This window comes from Corvus brachyrhynchos, unplaced genomic scaffold (genome assembly GCF_000691975.1).
Source record: "Corvus brachyrhynchos isolate BGI_N302 unplaced genomic scaffold, ASM69197v1 scaffold310, whole genome shotgun sequence".
Classification (NCBI taxonomy): Eukaryota; Metazoa; Chordata; class Aves; order Passeriformes; family Corvidae; genus Corvus; species Corvus brachyrhynchos.
The window spans coordinates 4,090,942-4,110,915 of record NW_008236213.1 but is presented as its reverse complement, the minus strand read 5'-3'; the positions used below and the strand labels follow the sequence as shown (position 1 = coordinate 4,110,915).

Sequence of the window (19,974 nt, the reverse complement as noted above, 5' to 3'; positions counted from 1 at the left end):
ACTGTGTTTGCAGTATCAGCTTAGGGTTTGCTTAGTTATTTTTTTGGTTTGGTTTGGGGTTTTTTGATTTTTTTAATGTCCTGTTATTGAAGTGTAGAATTTGGAGCTTTACCATTACAAATAGATTTAGGATTTTTTTCCTCTGATGCCATCATTTTAAGGATCAGAGTTCCAGAATGCTTGCAGCAGCCTTGTATTTTTCTGTCTGTTCGTGACAAACTGGCTACTGTACATTCATATAGAGCAGTACAGTCCTTGCCACTGGCAGTCTCTCTGTGACAGAGAGCCTGTAGGCTGACATAAAGTGCAGCCTGTTGTGAACTGCTAAGTGGGAGTCTGCCAAAAACTCAGCAGACAGAACTAATTGGGGAGAAAAAGGATTTTTGTGCCCTCATCTCTCCCTCTTCAATTTTTTTTACAAGACGGATATTGTTAAAGTAACTTGTTTATGTAAGATTTGTCTGCCTCTATTTTCTCATTGCATGAATCATTTTTTAACTTCAAGTCTTGTACTGCAGGTCACTGAGCACTTCCACATGGCGGCTGGCGCAGGACCAAACTCGAGACACGCAACTCATCACAGTTGATGAAAAATTGGTAAGGGTTTTCTACTGAATACTGCTATGATACAGCCTTCAGGGTTATTTCTGCACAATAGGCATTCAGTATGGTATTCTACGTTCTTCTAGGAAAGCTGTATAAATGCGAACTACAAAGCAACAGCCTTTTAAATACACTTTTAAAAGTGGAACATCACTAAAACATAAATATGTGAACAAATATGGCATTCAAAGTGTTAAACAATGTAAAATGATGAGTACCTTATTTATATTGTTACATTTTAGTCAAGGACCAGAGTGAGCTGTAATTAATTACAAGTTTGTTCTTTTTGAAATTTGTGTATATTTTTTATGTAGTGAAATTATACAGAATTTGCCAGCTTCCTGAAATTTTCTTCATTGGTACACATGTTACTAAAGATACTGAGTAAAGAAATATCATGGAAGATTATTCTTACTATGCATATACACTCTAGCTTTTGAATATGCATGAAGGTTAGATTACAACTGGAAACAAATGCATAACATTCTTCTGCTAATCAGTAGCAGATCAGAAATTTGGCAATCTTTTCTTGTAACTTCTTCCATAATGTGTGGTCTGTTACTCTAGATGCAACCTGACACTTATGTTTACATTATTCAATAGTATAATTTTTGTAAGACTTCTGGGGGGAATGCATCACAGCAGAAGCATGCCTTTCATTGGTTTTCATATCGCTTTTGAATCTCCAGGAAAACAATGTTCCTATCGTATGTACCAGACAGTTCACACTGAATGTATCTTTTCTGTATCCCTGAAGCTATACTAACTACCTAAGAAATATTTGGAATTTATGTTTATAAATTGTACGTTTGTAATGATATGTACAAGTCGAGACAGCTGAAGTTTAACAGGCTGTTGTTGGAAAAAACCCACAATTATTTTAACAACTCTTTAGGGTTTATTTCTCTCATGCTTTGTGTATAGATGTAGCAATAATAATCTACATATGGGTAAAAAAAAATTGGTTATTTCATAAACTTCTTTCTGAATTTAAGAAGTAACAGTATAATCTTAGATTTAAAAATTAAGGAAAAAAATGGTACTTTATTCTAGCTAATATGGTTATCTTACTAGTCAAGTTGCATAACTTGGGATTCAGGAAATTTGTACAGAGATCGTGAGTCACTGTGTAAAAAAGATTGAACAAGTTAGTAGACCTGCATTTTCCTAAATGGCTTTTAAATGCCCTGTTCTTTAATGTTAAAATATACATATATATGTAAATACAGCTTTTATAATGCCTGAAAAGTATCACGTTTCCCTACTGTGGCCTTGGGTGACAGATACATAGGTCTGAAAAGACTACAGTGCAAAGACAGACCCACAAAATAAATACTCTTCCATCTTCTATTTTGAATTTAAATGTACATTATCCAAAGTTAGTGTTGTACATTACCCTGTCTAGCTATGACAGTTGAGTGAAAGTGAAAGTAGTTTGAAATACAGCTATTCAGTTCCCTTAGTGTTACTGTAAATGAACCGTATGTGGAGTGCATATTTCTAATGTCATTATATGTTGTCATCAGGTTGAAGACTCTCGTATCATATTTGCTGAGGTTTTTTGAGATCTCATAGTAGCAGCCATTAAGTATTTTTATTTTGATACATATATTTAGATATAATGTATCTAAATCATTATTTCTTGAAGTATTAGGTTAAATGTCAGACTGGATAGTACTTTCTTACAGTGTTGTGTATGTAGGTTCACATTCTAAATGCAAAAACCTTTTTTTTTTTCTTTTCTAGATTATTATAGCGCCTGAAACAAAATGACAGAAAATTAGAAACTTCATTTGTAGCTTTAGTTAAATTTTGTGAGTAGTTTCCATAATGTCATAAATTCATGTTCTTTTAATGGGCAAAAATTATGTCCCATTAACAAGGAAAATTGTCACAAAAGGGTTTGATATGGTTTTCAACATTTTCAGCATTAGGAGAAGTTCTCTAAACACCTGTTAAATCTCATGTTAAAATAGCGTATTATCTTACCTTATTTTAGGTTGCTGCGGTATAATTTTAAGTAGGATTAATTACAACCAGTTAAGAGTAGTTTAACATATTAAAGGAGTTTTCTGTTAATTAATGTTACAAAGCATAAAACCATTATTTCCTTGCAAGTTGTATTTAAACTGTACTCTGGAAATTGATACAGAACATTTAATTTTAAAAGACTTCTTCTTTTGAATTAGAGATTGTTAGAAATCACTAAGTCGTATTTTGATGGGCTTGTCATCTTTGCCATATTTTTAAAGTTTTTTTTTTAAAGCTGGGCATCACCTTATAGGTGCTTTTACGTGCATTTTAGAAGGAGCAAGAACAGGTGGAAAACAGGATATGGTTATCCTTGTTTGCCATGTTCATCTTGTAGCTTATTTTGAAACTGAAGTCTTCTTTGACTTGATATGTACAAGGCTGGAAGAGTAATGCTGAGGTTGTTGAAAACTTCTAACTGCATGTTTTAGTGGAATAAATCTGTATTTCCAGTGCTCTTGTAGATCTTGTATTCCTCTGTGTACATGCATATGCTAGAACTTGTTCAACAGGATGATTTGGTTCTAGAAGTACTAAAATATTCCTTGTGTTGGGAAAAACAAATTAAGAAGAGGTATGAGCATCCTGACGTTGAATAATTAGGCGGTAGTTGGTCACTTCCTTACTGCAGCCTAGAATCCAAAAGTGTCCCTTTAATGTAAAAGGAGTTAAATGCTCAGCTTGTGTAGAACATACCCAAGAAATTGTGTATTTGTTTCAGTTATTAGCTGTTTTCAGTGAATACTGAATAAAATTACTTTTAATGGACAGTAAAACCTGAAGAAAATAACATACAAAAGGAACAAAGCTCAAAGAAATACAGTTCTTGCATCACATTTTGATTCTCTGGCCACCAATTAGGTCATATTCCAAGAGTCTGGACAAATAGCTGTGCGAAAAGTAGTCTCTCAAGACCCTGCTTGCATTAGGAAATTCAGGCTATAGAGGGCAAAGGCTGTCAGCAGCAAATCTTACTCAGGTAATGTTCCAAGTTATTTAACTGTTTGTGTGTATGGTATAAAATGCATCATTATATCATCATTATAAAAAAGTTTAAGTGGTTTTGCTTGAAATGGGGTTTGAACTGTTCTAATTCCTGCAATTTGTTTCAGTTGTTGTGAATAGGGTGCATCAATACTGTGCGTAGCTAAAAGTCATCCAGTTCCACATGTGTCCTTTAAGCAGGCTTCCCAGTCAGTGCTGGTAAGGCTGCATTGTGGATGTTTAGCCTGGAGTTACGCACTTTGGTGGAGGTTGCTGTTTGCAGTTGAAAGGTTCCCACAAATATTTGTAAATAAAAGGGCTTTTCTATTGGTGAAATGATAATGATATTTCAAGAATATTTCAAAATTAGAACCACTGTCAGAAATTATCCATTGCATTGCTAAAGCAGAATATTCAACTGATAATATATATTCTGTAGCTCAATGCAAGAATAATTGCAAGAGCAGTTATAGGGCTTAGTCCCTGGGGAGTTTTAGTTACCTCACAGATGTTTTTATTCTGTATCAGGCCAAGATAAAATAGGATGAGTTGCTGCACAGGGTTAAGCATTCCAGGCCAGTGCTATACAGTGCAGTTTAAGTGGCACTGAAGTAGTGTTTTTAGCAGGTGAGAACATCTAGGGACAGACAGTTACAAGCACGAAAGGCTAAACAGAATGATGCTATTGACATTTCACTGCCTGTCCTGAAGTTGTTTTGTCTGTACTGCTATTTAACCTTTTCTAAGTAATGGTTCAGAAGTCTTTAGTACTGAACCTCATCAGAGGACCATTTTCCTTCAGACTGTAGACAAACTCTATGTAATTCACTGAAAATAACTTGTATGAACTAAACTGGACACAGAAACCTTTATTTGAGGGTGAGCAGTTCATATCTTTGAAAGGGTGCTCATGATGATACAGAAATACCGTATACTGCAGCTTGGATCAGCAATATGGTGGCCAGCAGGACCAGAACAGGGATTGCCCCCTGTCCTGGGCACTGGTGAGGCTACACCTCGGGTGCTGTGTCCAGTTCTGGGCCCCTCACTGCAAGAAAGACATTGAGGTGCTGGAGGGAGTCCAGAAAAGGTCAGGGGAGATGGGGAAGGGTCTGGAGCACAAGTCCTGTGAGGGGGAGCTGAGGGTGTTACGCCTGGAGAAGCTCAGCACACTTTGTTGTTCCCTACAACTACTTGAAAGGAGGTTGTAGCCAGGTGGGATTGGTCTCCTCTCCCAAAAAGCAATTGATAGGAAAAGAGGAAATGGGTTGGATATTAGGAAAAATTTCTTCACAGGAAAGGTTGTCAAGCATTGGAACAGGCTGCCTGGGGATGTGGTTGAGTCGCCATCCCTGGAGATGTATAAAAGATGTGTAGATATGGCACTTGAGGACATTGTTCAGTGATGGACTTGGCTGTCCATCCAATTGGATTAAATTATTTTACATGTCTTTGCAGTGATTTCTGTGATTCTTATAACTATTGTGAAATCCTTGTGAAGAATCTTAGCAGCTTCCTTTTGGCTGTCTAGAGCTATCATTTAGTGTCTGTTTTAAATCTTTGCTACTAGATAATCCAGGAGTAACAGTGTATTAATAGGATTTTCAGAATATGAACCTTTTCTGCAAAAAAGTTGTGGAAACACTCCATTCCATTTTTTCTAGAAGACTGTGTTATTAGCAAACATCACACGGTGTTTTCAGGATTGAGTCATAGTTTGTTCACCATCCAAATCCCAATTTTGGCTAGGATTAAAAATTAGTGAAATTGTATAATCTTTGTTTGATTAAAGAACCGTAGACTTTACTATAATAAACAGTGATAATACTGCAGCTCAACGTAAAATATACAAACAAGTGAAAAATAGTCTGGAATGATGAAACGTCTTCAAATCTCAGTCTGATAGTCTACGGTGCTGTGAAACAAAGGATATAGCAAATCAAGCTTTAAAATGCATTTTAAAGTGTAATCATTGCTTTCCCAAGAACTGAGAGTATGTAATACACTTTACTCTGAAAACCAAAGCAGTAATGTGTCATAAAATTGTGTGAGACAGTGTGACATTGCATTGAAGACTGCATGTAGGAGCTGTTTTTGCAACTCAGTGAAGAGAAACACTTGGCAAAGTATGCATTTATTAAGGACAGGCTTACTAGATTTTCTTTTATTGAAACTACTATTCAGCCAAGCATTACCACTGTGTTAAGTAATAGGGATATAGTGGATGTTCTATGTTTTGGTTTTCCAAAGTGCTGTTAACCCATTGTGGGTTAATTCCTTAAGGATGAGTTCAAGCTGTTCCTAAAGTACCTTAATGGGATAAAAGAATTTGCAATAATCCTTTCTTCATTTAATCCACTCTAGCTGCAGTATTTATTCAAGTGGCTACCATAAAGGATTCAATTGAGGACACTGTTCCTCTGTAGATGACAAATCTAACTTACAAGTTTTTCTGTACTTCATATATATAGCTCTGATAGGGGCTTGTCATATTCTAAGCATACATGGGATCAGGATGGTAATTTCTGTGGGGGTTCAGACAGTTACTCATTCCCTCCCCTAGCCTCAAATTTTCCTCTTGTGGCTTGTCTTCCTTCTGTTTTTTGGTTTCTTTTTCTCTATAAATTAGATCAGCAGCTCGCATTTTGCTTCAGAATACTGAAAAATTAATAAAAAATAATAAAGCTGTTATGTAAAATTAGGCTAATAAAGGGTTTTTTCCATCCTTTACTTTGCAGATATATTTTGAGAAACAGTTTCTAGCTTTGCACAAAGGGGCTTTGCATATGAAGCCTGTGATTTGGAGAAGTACTTTCTTCTATCACAGTTGTGTCAAGTAAGCAGGTGATCAGCTTATTTGATGTATTACAGTGTTGTACTCAAGAGACAAGATTTAAAAAAAATGTTTTGTTTGCCTTTGGTCATCTGCAGTTCTCTGTTTGACCACTCTGATGTTTGAACAATGTAGAGGGTGATTAAGGTATAAAACTATATTCTAGAACTATTTCCAAGTTATTTGAATTATTTCAATAGAAGTAAAATATTCAAAAGAGAAGACCATTAGGAAGTAAAAACACATGCACATCTACTTTAATAAAATTGTTTAATCTAAGAGTGGACTTGCACAGAGTTAAATGCTTAAAGGCCTTTACTCTGCGGTCACTGATAATTTATTTGTGACACTGCATTTTTGCTTTAAAAAATAATCTATTACAAAGTTATTTTTCTATTTTTCTGTTTTACCCTGCACACACACACACTCATTTCCCACCACCCCCTCACCCAGTGAAGACTAAGAAATAATACTTTGGGAAGAAAAAACCTTGTTAAAGAAGCAGATAATATGAAAGGTAATATTTAAAGGTTTAATGACTCTAGAGATAGTGATAATCTTTCATACTTCATGTACAGTGTTCTCGTCTGCCAGAGCATATGTTTATTTCTAAACATTAATTAATTTGTTTGCTTCTAATTGAAGTAATTTGACATTTTCAAATTATTTGGTAGTTGCATTTGGGCTTAATTACAGAACAAGCTCAGGTTACCAGTTTATCTCGTTATGTACATATTTTCACTACTGCATATTTACTATATTTTGCTGTTTGGCAATTAAATCCCTCCTAAGTTGCAATATCCTAGCTCAATTCAGTCTGTAGTACTTGCTACAACTTGTTTTTTTAAGCAATTGTAGTTTGATGAAGCTTGCAGTGGTTTAGAAAACCCAGCTGGCTGATAAAGTGCTTTCTGTAAGAATGTCTGGAGGCAACAAGTTATAAACTCCCTGTTATAAAGAAGCTTTCTATAACTCTGACAGTCTCAGCAAAGAAATTCCCATCACCTTTAGCTGTCTTCTAAGAACAGTAAATATTGCTGTATTACCAAAGCTCAGTTGAAAATAATTCTGGTGTTCAGTTTAGAAAACTGCACATTTTGCAGTTGCTCAGAACCCCATATAAAGTGTTAGATCATTGTATCCATGAAGGCAATTGTCCTCTCATCCCTGTGTAGGTTTATTTTGGGTTTGGGCAGGGGCAGAGGATTTGGATTTCTTCGGTCTGAGTCTTTTCTTTTGGTACATAGTAGTGCTCTCTCTGCTGGCTGTTGGAAGGAGAAGTGTCTGTGATTGAGGTTACACAACCCTTCTGAGTGTCTGTTTCAGTGTCTGGGCTTCCTTCATACAGCGTTATTGTGCAAAAATTTCAAGGCTTCAATCTAGAGCACTTGGTCAAAGTATGTTGTTTTGAAAACTGTGTAGGCTCCTTTTTTTCATTTCATTACACAGTATTTAATTTTCTATCAAAGAATAATGCTTTTGAAGACCTTGCTGTGATGGCCGCTCAGAACAAGTTAAAGGGTTGTCATTGTGTGGTGTTTAGTTTGGATTCCAAAGGGTTATTCAACATGCAAATACTTACTTGGTTTTGGAAGTCTAAATATGCAAACCATGTTTCTAATCGGCTAGGAAGAATAAAAGTCATTGATACAGCCAAGTAATCAACAGGAGTAACTTCTTTTTTTGGAGCTGTTTTTTTCAATAGTTTGGGTTTTAAAGCGTGGTATTTCCATGTTCTCATAAAACAGTATCATTATCTGAACCTTGTCTAAAACACCCAAGTTCGTATCCCATGTTATGAGATATTTCTGTAGATGACATGAATTCTTTTAGTCTTGTCAGGAATGGTGAATAAACATTTCACTGTACAGTGATCATTTTTCTGTGCATTCAAATGTGTCTTTCTGCATTTCTGTAGTACTGAGTTGTAGACTTAAACCACAAATCCTAGCTAGGAAAGTCTAGAAAACCACAAATCCTAAGAAAGTTCCTTGTACAGACATGAAAGCTGTTTCTAGTCATGAAGTTCTAGCTGAATCATTTTATCAAGTCAGAAAGGACAAGCTTTCCTTCTCTGGGAAGCCTGGTAATTTCATGGGAATCCTTGAACGTCTTGGTCATGCTGCAAGAGAGCTTGGTGCTTCTTCAGTACTTCCTTGCCTCGCTCAGATCATCAGTGATGGAATCAGATGCTTTTCAAATTCCTGATGGCATGTTTGTGAGGCATCTTTGAAATACTTTCATGTCTGTTTTCTCAAACTGGCAAAGTTAACATGTGTCAAGTGGGCACAGTGGACCATGGAGAGGGCATCTGATGTTCAGATCCAGAGTTTCAGTGTGCCATTTAGTTCTTGTGTTGTGAAGCACACACTGTAGGGATATTGCTTAGTCTCTTATGTATCTTTTTGGCATACTCAGTTCTACTCGCTTCAAATTTAAAGCAAAAGAAAGTCTGTGCTGATGGGAAAATAACTTTTATCCTATTACCTGTTATCCTGAAACCTCACTTGGTTAACAAGTGAGAAGAAGCTGAGCTATAAGGAATTTCTACAAAATGCTGGTGAGACATATGAAGGACAGTGTTTTTTTAAAGATGTTTTAATTATGTTGCAGATGTTTTTGAGAAATTATGACTGGTTAGTAATTCAGATAAAAATTTCTGCAGAAGTTGTTGGTTTTCCTGGTCAGTTAATTTTCTAGATGTGCACATAAATTCACGTATAAAAATAAGTAACTGTTTTTCAATGTAGGCCAACATCACCTGTATAAATCATGTATTTGAAGTTTTCACTGAATAGCATGTTAACCAGGCAGAAGCTGTTTTAAGATAAATATTGTAGCTTGTACTACTATTTTATTTTTTATTCTTCTGGTGTGTATTTTTTCTTAGGACCTCATTTTTGTCGCTGTGTTGACTCCATTTGAAGGCATTCTTGAATCAACTCATTCTGGTTCTATTAAGTCAGAGGTTGACTTAATATCTTCTCTCTAATGTCTGGTTACAATGCAAATTCTTACTTTTTTATCACCATTTAGTAAACACAATTGTACATTGTACTCTCCTTTAATTTTTTTTCCCCACAGCAATAGAAAACTGAAAGGAAACATGTAGTGTATCAAGTTGAATTTCAAGTTGGATTTCAAGTATCAAGTTGGATTTCTCTCTATTGTATTAGAAAGTGTAAGACCATGATTTCCATCCTATGAATAATCTTAAAGGCCAAGCTTATAAGGGCCAAAGCACTAATGACAGGAATTGACTTCTAGAGAGAACAAGCTAAAACCAGTTGTGAAGTATTACTGATATGTTGTAGTTATGATTCAGCTTTTTTAAAGAGAGCTTTTTGAAACCATCAATTTTAAGTAGCCATATAGATAAATGTAAAGAAACCCGTTTTGTCCAATGGTATTAAGTAGTATTTTATTGATAACATTGAAACAGTTGAAGCCCCATCAACCCTTCCCATTCCCACCAGGAACTAATGACTGTGCTACTGTTAGAAAAGAACCTTCTAAAACACAGTTAAGGCTTAAAAGCTATATGCACTAATTAACAAAATACAGTGAACATTTAAGCTGTTAATAGCCGCAACATCCCTGATGCATAGACCTTCAATATGCTAACACTGCATAACAGTTCTCTATTGTGCATCTCTTTAATGAGGGTAACTGTGTCAGTTCTTTTCTTGCTTCACTACCTGCTGTGTATGGAAATTATGTACACTATTTAGCACTTTCTTTCAACTTTTAAAGTGCATGCATATTACATAGAAGCATTACATCCTGCATTAGGGTAAGGGACAGCTTTTAACAGGTCTGATTTCCTTGTAGTTTCTGAAGTGTAACTTTTCTTCTTCTAAAAAGCATGCACTAGCAGGGATTGTGCTCTAAATTTGCATTTCTTGATTGGGGATTTGCTTCTGTTTTTCTCATATGTCTCACACCACTTGTAACTGTATGGGCAAAGATCTGTTACAGAAATCACTTTCTCTATAAAGGCAATGTGAAGAATAGAGAACATGCATCACAATGAAGGCAGGCATTGGTTGAATTTCTTGATACTGTTCTTAGTAGCAGACCATACAGTAGTTTGACAGAACTGCCAAGCTAAACTTTAAAACGCTACTTTTTGCCCTTTTTTTCACCCTCACATTTGATGGGTACCTTTTTTTAAATAAACAGAACCCTAAATAGTTTGCTAAATTTTAAACCTTAAATGCTGCTCCATAACTACCATTCAATAGGGAATTAATTAATTGGTGGTTGTGAGGAAAAGAACACTAGAAAATGCATGATAATGGAATTTAAATTTTAGTATTCTTTGCTCTAGCTTCCAGCCTGGGGACACTGTTAGTTAGTTAAAACTGAATTCACAATTAATGTTTCATACACTGTAGTGATAATATTTCTTATGATTTGAATTCATCATAGAAAACCTTACCAGAGCTATCAGTTCCTAAGATGTTGCTGTACATTCAAATGGGTACTCAACAACTCAGACCTTAGAATATTTGCTGTCCATGTTGGATTAGGAATTGACCAAGGTGTTCCTGCCTCACAGCAGCAATTCTACTACCTGTGTGTAAGTAGTTTCCCGGTTCCCTGCAGGCTCTCAATGTTTTGCTCCCTTGGGTCTTTTGGAGCTTCAATGGATAAGGGAGCTTTGAGAAAAAGCTCCCTTAATATTTAATTAACATCAGTTGAAACCCTTTCTAAAGGCTCACGATTATGGAACAAGTGATACCTGAATTTGGGAACTCTACTGGGGCCTTACTTTGAAATGTTCTTATTGATACTTCAAAGGAAGCTTTGTAAGGTTTTCAGATGGGCATAAAGCAGATCATAACACTTAATTTTTTTGTTCCTGACAGAATTCCTGAAAAACCGTAATCTTAAAAAATTCATTTAAATCATATATTTATGGTTTATTTTGTAAGTACACCTAACTTCTAATGAATGTTGAAAGTAAGTACTTTATTAAAATGGCATCAGAAACATAGAGAAAATACAGAATTTTTTTCCAGTGCACAAGAGTAGCCTGAATTTTGGCTTTCACTTCAGATATGAAGACCTCATCCTGAATTGCTGGTTAAGGCTCTTGGTGTCCATGATCAAAACTGCATTTTATAGACTATAAGTCATCGGTAATGAATAATTCACCAAGATATTATTGAAATACTGTGTTTAGCTTTGCAAGACAATCTGCTTACTGTGACTTACGCTAGGATTATATTATAAGTAATCAGAACTGCAAACTGAATAAATGATGTTTGAAAAACATGCCACCACTGAGCTACAAGTACACTACAATATGCTATTTATTTAATAGTACATACAAAATTGAACTAACCGGGGGAATAGGTACAAAGTTCTTTATCCTAGGTAGTGTCTATCTGCTAGTACTTCTGTCTGCTTTCCTTCAAAGCTCTTTCCTGCCTGTTCTCTTGTTTTCCACTGAGAAACAGTATCTGTAAGAGCAGTTGCTTATGGTAGTACAGCAGTGAAGTGTTGCCATAATGTAAATTACTGTAAGATAAATCAGATTGTTTCAATTGCTTGGTTATCCTCTTTCTAAATGCAGATAAATTAAGACTGCCTCTTCTTTGACTTGAAAGTCTGTCATCTAAAAATATGGCTGTAGTCTTATTCTTCACTAATTTATTTCCTTGCATGTTTTTTAATCTGAGCATTGTGAATTTCTAGCCGAGTGCTTGAAATTTGTGCACAGTAGAAAATTGTATTTTTAAAAGACTTCAAAGACCCAGCCACTTGTGTGTGTGTGCGAGCAAAACATTTGCTTACATATGCTTTGGATGAGTTCTAGAAAGTATGCTTTCTCTAAATATTGTTGGGATACAAGAAAAAGTAATTGCGAGATCTTCTGTAATTCAGACTTTTTTCCACCTTGTTCGAGATAATCATACTGTTCGTCATTTCATCAGTTTGAAGAGCATCACATCTACCCTAAAGTCTCTTATGAGTACTAGTAGCAACATTAATCTATTTTTGTGAAGTATACTCTGTCCCTGATTGCCCCAGCTTTCCTCCATTTAATAATGATTTTCTTAATTTCAGATATATGGAGAAACCAAAGTGTAAACCCAGCTATTTGATTTCCTTTCTTTTTAATGTTTTTTTATTTACCCAGACAACATCTACACAGCTAAGACATACTGTTACAGGAAAAAAAAATGCAGTATTAACACATTTTTGTTGCTTGTGATTTTTTCTTGGCAGAAAAATGATATTGAACGTGAAATAATATGTCTGTGCTGAAAGTGGGACTTAGGTGTTTCCACTGTTTCATTTTTAAATTTCTGAAATGTTGTTTACTTGTCTATCAGAATGCAGGCTATATGGTAGGTATTTTTTGCAAGTGTGCCAAGAAAAATGCGTCTCTGTTTGAGTCTTGTTAGGGTACTGAGAGGTGCAGAATCATAGATTTTTGTTTTTCTTTTCAGTGTTGTAGTTTAAACTAACAAAAGCACAACTCAGCAGCTTTTTCCATAAGTTGCCAGTAATCACTTTTATAAATACCAATTTTCTGTGACTTTTGGAGGAGATGTGAATACAGAATTTGGGGATGTACTGCAGACTTCAAGTGAAGTGTTTTAAAGATGTGAAAGAAGGGCTGTTGAGAAGGATGTTTTCTACTTACTACTGTGAAGGAACATTCCAATCATTATTCCATTATTCTTTCCTTGTGTTTTTCTCAAATCACAGATTCAAAGAGATGTTGGTTTAATGGCATGTTGGAATGTGTTACGCCATTTTATTTGTAGTCTCTCATATAAGCAAGTACAGAATAATATTAAGTATGTAAAATACTGGTGAAGTGTAGTGAGCCTTTGCAGCAGGACAACAGGGAGGTTCTCAAGGAATTTTTGCAACTGCAGTGAATGCTCAGACATCATGGTTGCTACAGTATTGCCTCAGCTGTGAAATACAAACTGATGAATAGAAATGCTGAAGCTACCAGTGCTTGTTTTGGATGCTGACACTTCCTTTACGTAATGGCAGTCAGCAATCTAAAAAGTATTATAGTGGACTTAGCTTGATTCCAGTAGTGTGATGGTTTCTGCTTCTATTAGACCTACTTTTCTTCATTTTCAGTTTCTCTTTAATTTTTTACAAAACTGCTTGTGAAAAGACATTTTCTTTAAATGGAATCTTTGTTACTATCAAATTCTGTTTCCTGTTTAGAATGTTTGGTTTTCTTTTTAAAAATACAGTTCTTTAGGTGCTTTTTTCAGCTTCTTTATTAATCATTCTGCAGGATGGCTACATGGGAGAATATGTTATGAGTAATACCATGTTGTTCACCGTTTACTGTGATAATGCAAAATGACTGTGAAGCCTGAAAGAAAACTGTATCCTGTGTGATACAAAGTTTCCTAAGGGCAAATATGCTTTTTCCCCTTGTTTTGTCTGTAGCTATTAGATAAACGTTGTCTGACCATGTTTAGTTCATTCTGCTCCATTTTTCCACTTGCAATTTACATAGCAGATTCTGTTCTCTTGCATTTCCTTCAAAAATATTGTACTGAAATGTTGAAACATAAATGTTCTCATCCTGACTTACAGTTAAGCAGCTGAGCACATTAAATAAAAAATTCTTTTCACAGCAGCTAGTTTGTGGGTATTATGCAAGATGTTCTGTGCTTTGATAGAACAACTTTTAAATAAAGTGAATTGCAACATGAATTTACAGCAAAACTTTACGTACTTAGTCTAGTAAAACATGTTGGCGGTGGGGAAGAGAGCAAGCTGTTGTAAACTCCTATAAAGTACAGAAAACTTCTACTTTCTCTTCATTCTAACAAGTGTAAAACTATTGAGGTTAAGTAGGTGGGGCACCCGGAAGTAATTGCTAAGGCCAGTGGCATTTTTGTGGTTTAATAAAGGCAGAAGCTAATTATTCAGTTTTTATTTAAGTGAAATGATGCCAAAAAGGAGGTTCCTGCAGAGCAGCTGCACTCCTTCAGTGTTACCCTAATTTACCACAGACACAACTGTCACAAATAGAACTTTTAAACTTGATATATAGCCACGAAAGTAAGGAGCCCTTTGTCTGGAATGCATGCAGAAGAACTCCTTTATACAAATCAACCGGCAGATGACGGACAATGATGAAAATTTGATTCTTTGAAGTCATAATGGTCATTGAAATGTGTGAAATTCTGGTATTGAAAAGAGAGCAGCTAGCAAGACTCTAAATCCTGGGTGGTTGCTGAGGTAGTTAATAGTGGTTATGTACAGTTTCTGTCTTTGTGGTGAAAGAAATGCCGTAGAAGAAACATGACACCTTTATGCACACCTGACCCATCTATTCAAAACCATTTGTTTTCAGAGCTACTTTCAATCATTTTGTCTCTTTCCTTTAATTAGAGAGTTCCATTTCTTGTCCCCTTTGGAATTTGTGCTATTAGTGGAGTACTTAAAAGAAGGAAATTCTCATTTCCTTTATAAGTCATCTTCATGCTGAATAGTGCTTTCATTGACACTGCCTCTGTGAATCAGTTTTTCTCCTTCCTGCATAGCACATTTCGTTTCTTATTACCCTTTCCAGAACAGCTTTAGTAGGCTTTCCACTGTGACAAGCATTCTTAAGTAATATAAGTTATAATAAAGAAAATCCCTACGTTTGTAAGCAATTTTATGTGGTTTCTGCTGTTTAAAAAAAAAGTATTTTGTCCCTTTCAGCTTATTCCAAGAAGAGACAAAATGCCTCAAAATGAGTATTAAAATTTTCTTGAGTTACAAAAAAAATTCAGTTTGCTATTCAAAGAATATATATATTAAGAAAAACACAATGTCAGAATGCACCTTTTAGATGACAGCCTGTTTTAAAAATGTGAAGCAGGGTTATTAATTTTTAGTAAAGTAAACCTATACAGTTCAAATCTCAAGTCTTTTATATTGTCATCTCATATCTTTAAGATTTTGAATGCTGAATACCTCACTAGTATCTTAATATGCTAATACAGCAAAATTCATTAAGGAACACTTTAAAAAAAATAGTAATGTGAAACCAGCTGTCAAAAATATCTTTGTTTTGGAAAGTTGGTTCACAGGTAGTTTCAATGAGAACTTGAACTCAGAACAAAGCACTGAAGACCCAGTAAAGAGTTCAACCCAATGCAGCATAGTTCTTTTCAAGTATTATATTGTTTTAATGGCATCTTGGAGCGGGAGCTTTAGCCCATTGAAATGTCGCTTAAAGGACAGGTTCTTCTGTCACTAGCTGGAGCTGTGTGGATGAAATGATCACAATAGAGTGTTGTAATGCATTTTAAAAGTGTGAGAAATCAGTTTGTCTAGACTAAGAGTGCGCCTACAGGGAATAGGAATCTTAGAGCTTCTGTGCTCTTTAGGTGTCAAGTATGTGATAGATGCCAAGCCTTTTTATTCCATATCTTTGGCAACAGCTCAGCTATGCTACAGTACCTTACATGTCTACAGCAAGCAAAATCAGTGATTTTATGTCAGGACAACTTGAGCTTCAGCAACCAGAAACTCATTGTCCTAACAACTGTCTGTTCAATTGCCAGCTTTTAAAATAGGAAGATATCAATAAATGATTGCTAGATTCCCAGAAGGCATGGAAACTGTAGCTGTAATAAATGTAGTATGGAGAGCTAGCAACACCATGTAGATATTTCCATTTTAGAAAGCAGGCAGGTTTTAATTTTCAGTTTGAAAAGATTTTTATGGGATTAATCCTATATTATTAGTGAAATAACCTTGATTTAGAGCTGAGTGCCCAAAAAAAACATGGTTTGAAGGGTTTGTCTGAGGTTTTGGTTTTACTTACATCCAGATAAACAAGTCTAGGCATTTCTTTACTATGGTTATCTCATAAATATAGCTTTTTCTGGTTTTAACCCTCCTTTTAGATTGTGTTCTGTATGCACTGTGTAATATTTCTGGGAGAAAATAGTATATGTCCATAATGTTATTTAACATAGTATCTTAATTTTAGTACTTCCAGATTATTCTGGAAGAATTCAAAAACTTCTAAAGTTTTTTTTCTAAAGCATAAAATACATAATGGACTTACGAGTTCCTGAGATTAATAATAGTAAAAAATAATCATAATTTTGAGCTGTTTTGAAGTTGACATATCTGGAAGTGTTTGATGATAACAACCCCAGCATTTTTGCACATACCATATTGTTTGGGAGCAGAAAAGTAAATTTTTTGGGAATATTACCACATTTCCTCACGTTTGTTAAATACAAAAATAAAGACTAATATTTCAGCCTATTTGTATAAATAAGCATGCTGAAACTTTGAATCCTCACCAAACTTTACTGCAGGTAAAAACTTCTTTTTGTTAAACAAAGTACTTTGCCAATTCAAATCAGAAAAAATTTAAGCAAATTCCTCCTAAAATTGCAGTTTAAGCTTCACCAGTGAGAAATGCCAGTCTGTCAGAAGGTATTTTTATATAGGTGTTGCAACATTCCAGTGGCTGGTACTGCTTCTCTTTCATATCACTGGTAGTCTCATACTAAAAATAAGCATGATTTGGTCCTAATGAAAGCATTTATGATGGAATTGTTAAGATACTTTGACAGTTTCTTTTGGTAGTTTGGGTAGAAATGTCGGAAGTTGGAAAGCTAGTGAGGATGCTTGTTTGTTGCCCCTTCAGTCCTAATAGCAAATGCAAGTCAAATGCTTTAAACTTCCTGCCTCTTGTAGTTTTGAGGGACTGATCTCCCAAAATTTATTTTCTGAAGTAAAATTGAAAATAAGAACTTCTGCATTTCAAAGGATGGTCTGGTGATTGCATCAGGAAGTTTTAAGTTTGCCACAAAGCAAAATCCCATAAAGTTACTAGGTACGTTTATGTAAAACCACAGTGTTCTACTTAAACTTGTTTCTCTTTTCATTCAAGTCATGGCAATACTGTCAAGATGAGTTCAATATGCCCAAAGTTTTGCTGCAGTTTTCTGGACTGTTACCAGTTTACTACTTGTTCCTGGAGAGACAGAAGAGGAGGGGAGGGAGGGAGACTGAGGAGCTCCCACTGGCCTTTTAAGTATGTAAGGAACAGGAGTAGTTTAGTCCCCTTAGAGATAGATGGATTTGATGTTTGATTTCACTCTTTACTAGGGTGAACTGACAGGTTAATTTTATATAATTACTGTTTAGTTTTTAGTGAGAATGTTCACTTTAATTATATCAGATGGTGCTGAGGGTAATTTTTCATAGCAATTCTTGTGAGGTTTTTCCCTATCTTACACTTTGTTAAATTCAGTTAATATTTTTAGGCTGGTTTGAAGGATTTATCTTTCTTAGGTTTATTTGGGGAGGCCCTCAACAAGGCTCATCCCTCCCTAGTAGAGGAGGGCATCCTACTACTGGTTGTATACAATGTTATATATCTTTTTTTTCTTTGAAGGTTGGAATCACCTAAATAAATTTGTCCTTCACAAATATACTGAAGACTGTTACTAGCATCAAATGTGCATCTCTTGATCTTGAACATCAACAGAACTGACTGTCAAATGCTGAGTCATAGCTTGAAACACGAAGAGGAGGTCAACTTTATGTAGTAACTAATGACTAGAGAAAGAAGAGAGCTGAATTCTAGTACCTGCTCTGCAGTCTCAAACAATCAGTAGCATATTGTGCAAAAGACACTACCTTCTGCCTCTTCCTTCATGCTAAGCATAGCTTCTTGAGTCGGCATAGGTGTTGGTGTCTCTTAACTCTATACAGAGCTAAGCCCAAGGGAAAGCACTTGCACTGCAGCACATACTTGGCTGGCAAGTATTTTGGTAAACAGTCTTGTTCATATGAAGTTGAGTCTCCTAATGGTAATGTAAAATTTTAGAATTTGTCAATATTTCAGTCTGTGCTCTAATGTTTTCCTGAAGCAAGAAAGCGTTTGCACATTTCCATGTTTGCTTTAGCTGGTGCAAGTTGAAGCAGTCCTGACTTTGCAGCTGTGGACAGAGAAGGATGGGGGGAAATGTCCAGTCCCTCCTCTGGCACTACCTGTTTTGTAGGTGGGAAGTGAGCAGGGTCAGGTAACTGATCCAAGCAAAACCTAACTCAGCTGGGGAAGCAGAACGATAGCAGCCCTAACATCTGTCACCTTCCGTTGTTTTTAGTTGAAATAATAATGTACTTCTCTAAATTTTTTTCAGTTTTTGTAATTTTAAAAAAGGTATGAAATTATGTAAAAAGCATAACCAATATTATTTTACAACCCTCTTACAAACCTCTTTTTAACAAGTCACATTATGGTTTTTTTTAGGATATTACTACTTTAACTGGTGTTCCAGATGAGCACATCAAAACCAGGAAAGTTCACATTTTTGTTCCAGCACGTAATGCAATGCAGTCAGGACTTAACAATACAAAGAAGTGGAAGATGGAATTTGATAACAGGGAGCGCTGGGAGAACCCTTTGATGGGCTGGGCATCTACGTGAGTACTTACTGAATTTGAAAATACTTTTCTTCTGTATTCGGCTCACTAGTAATCTAAATCTGAAATATCCTTTCTACCTGTAAATCTGGTTGTGTTTTAACAGTACTTACAGTAAGTGGTTGGGTTTGTTTGTTGTATGATTTATGATCTGTTAAGTTTAAAAGCAGATTTTTACTCACAACATCATCTGGAAGAGTTTGAAAAAGATGTTAACAACCAGAAATTTCAATGATTACATTGTGGTGATGTTACTGTGTGGCAGCATCAGGGCCAGAAAGTCATTAGTTACATAAAGTAGTAAATCATTCTCAGCTCTCAATTGCATCTTTTAAACAAAACCAACAGTACTTCTGGATTTTTTTTTTTATCCTGAGGATCTAAAATGAGGAGTCATAACTAATAAATAAAACACAACAAACCAAGCTATTTAAAATATTACACTGTTTCTTTAAATATTGCCAATATTAGTATTAAAAACTCCTAAATACACAAAAAGTACAGAAAGGAACTACTTTTAGCTAGATATGCTGTAATTTGGAGATGTAATTACAATTTGGATGCATCTAATTTTTAATTCTTTTTTTTCCCCCTTATATGAATACACTACCTGCATTTCACAGCATGGTTAGAATTCCTGTAGACTCTGAAAACTATGCCAGCAATTCCTCTGAAAATAGTGTAATTTTCATTTGCAGCTGTCTCCTTTGAGGCATATTGAGAATAGTTAATTATTATACATAAACCAAAGTCAGCCACTAAAGATTATTTTTCAAATTTAAGAAAGGATAAAATGTGTACTGAAAATACCTGGCTACAATCATATTAGCACTTATGATCAAAGAATACAAAATTCTATGAAAGAAAACTTTAAAACCTTAAACATTAAATTACCTGAGGATGCATTTTTTGAGATTTATTAACATTCCAAATCCAGTCACAGGTTTTTTTTTTTATTTATAACATGAGTATATCCAGAAATTTAGTTCAAAGTAACTCTGAAATCAAGTCTTCCTGTTGCATTGATCTCTCATAAAAATTTGAGGAGGCTCTACATACGTTTTTATTTTGGGGTAGGGAAA

The 19,974-nt window shown here is 35.2% G+C and overlaps 1 protein-coding gene across 1 annotated transcript in view; it reads left to right on the top strand.

Moving 5' to 3' along the window:
* Nucleotides 1–492: 492 nt before the first annotated feature.
* Nucleotides 493–19,974, top strand: part of NDUFS4 (NADH:ubiquinone oxidoreductase subunit S4) — a 26,372-nt gene continuing 6,890 nt past the window's right edge. The window contains exons 1-2 of the mRNA XM_017744366.1: nucleotides 493–597; nucleotides 18,720–18,892. Of these exons, the coding sequence (XP_017599855.1) occupies nucleotides 18,801–18,892 (92 nt within the window). The 5' untranslated portion in view covers nucleotides 493–597; nucleotides 18,720–18,800. The remainder of the gene's footprint in view (nucleotides 598–18,719; nucleotides 18,893–19,974) is intronic.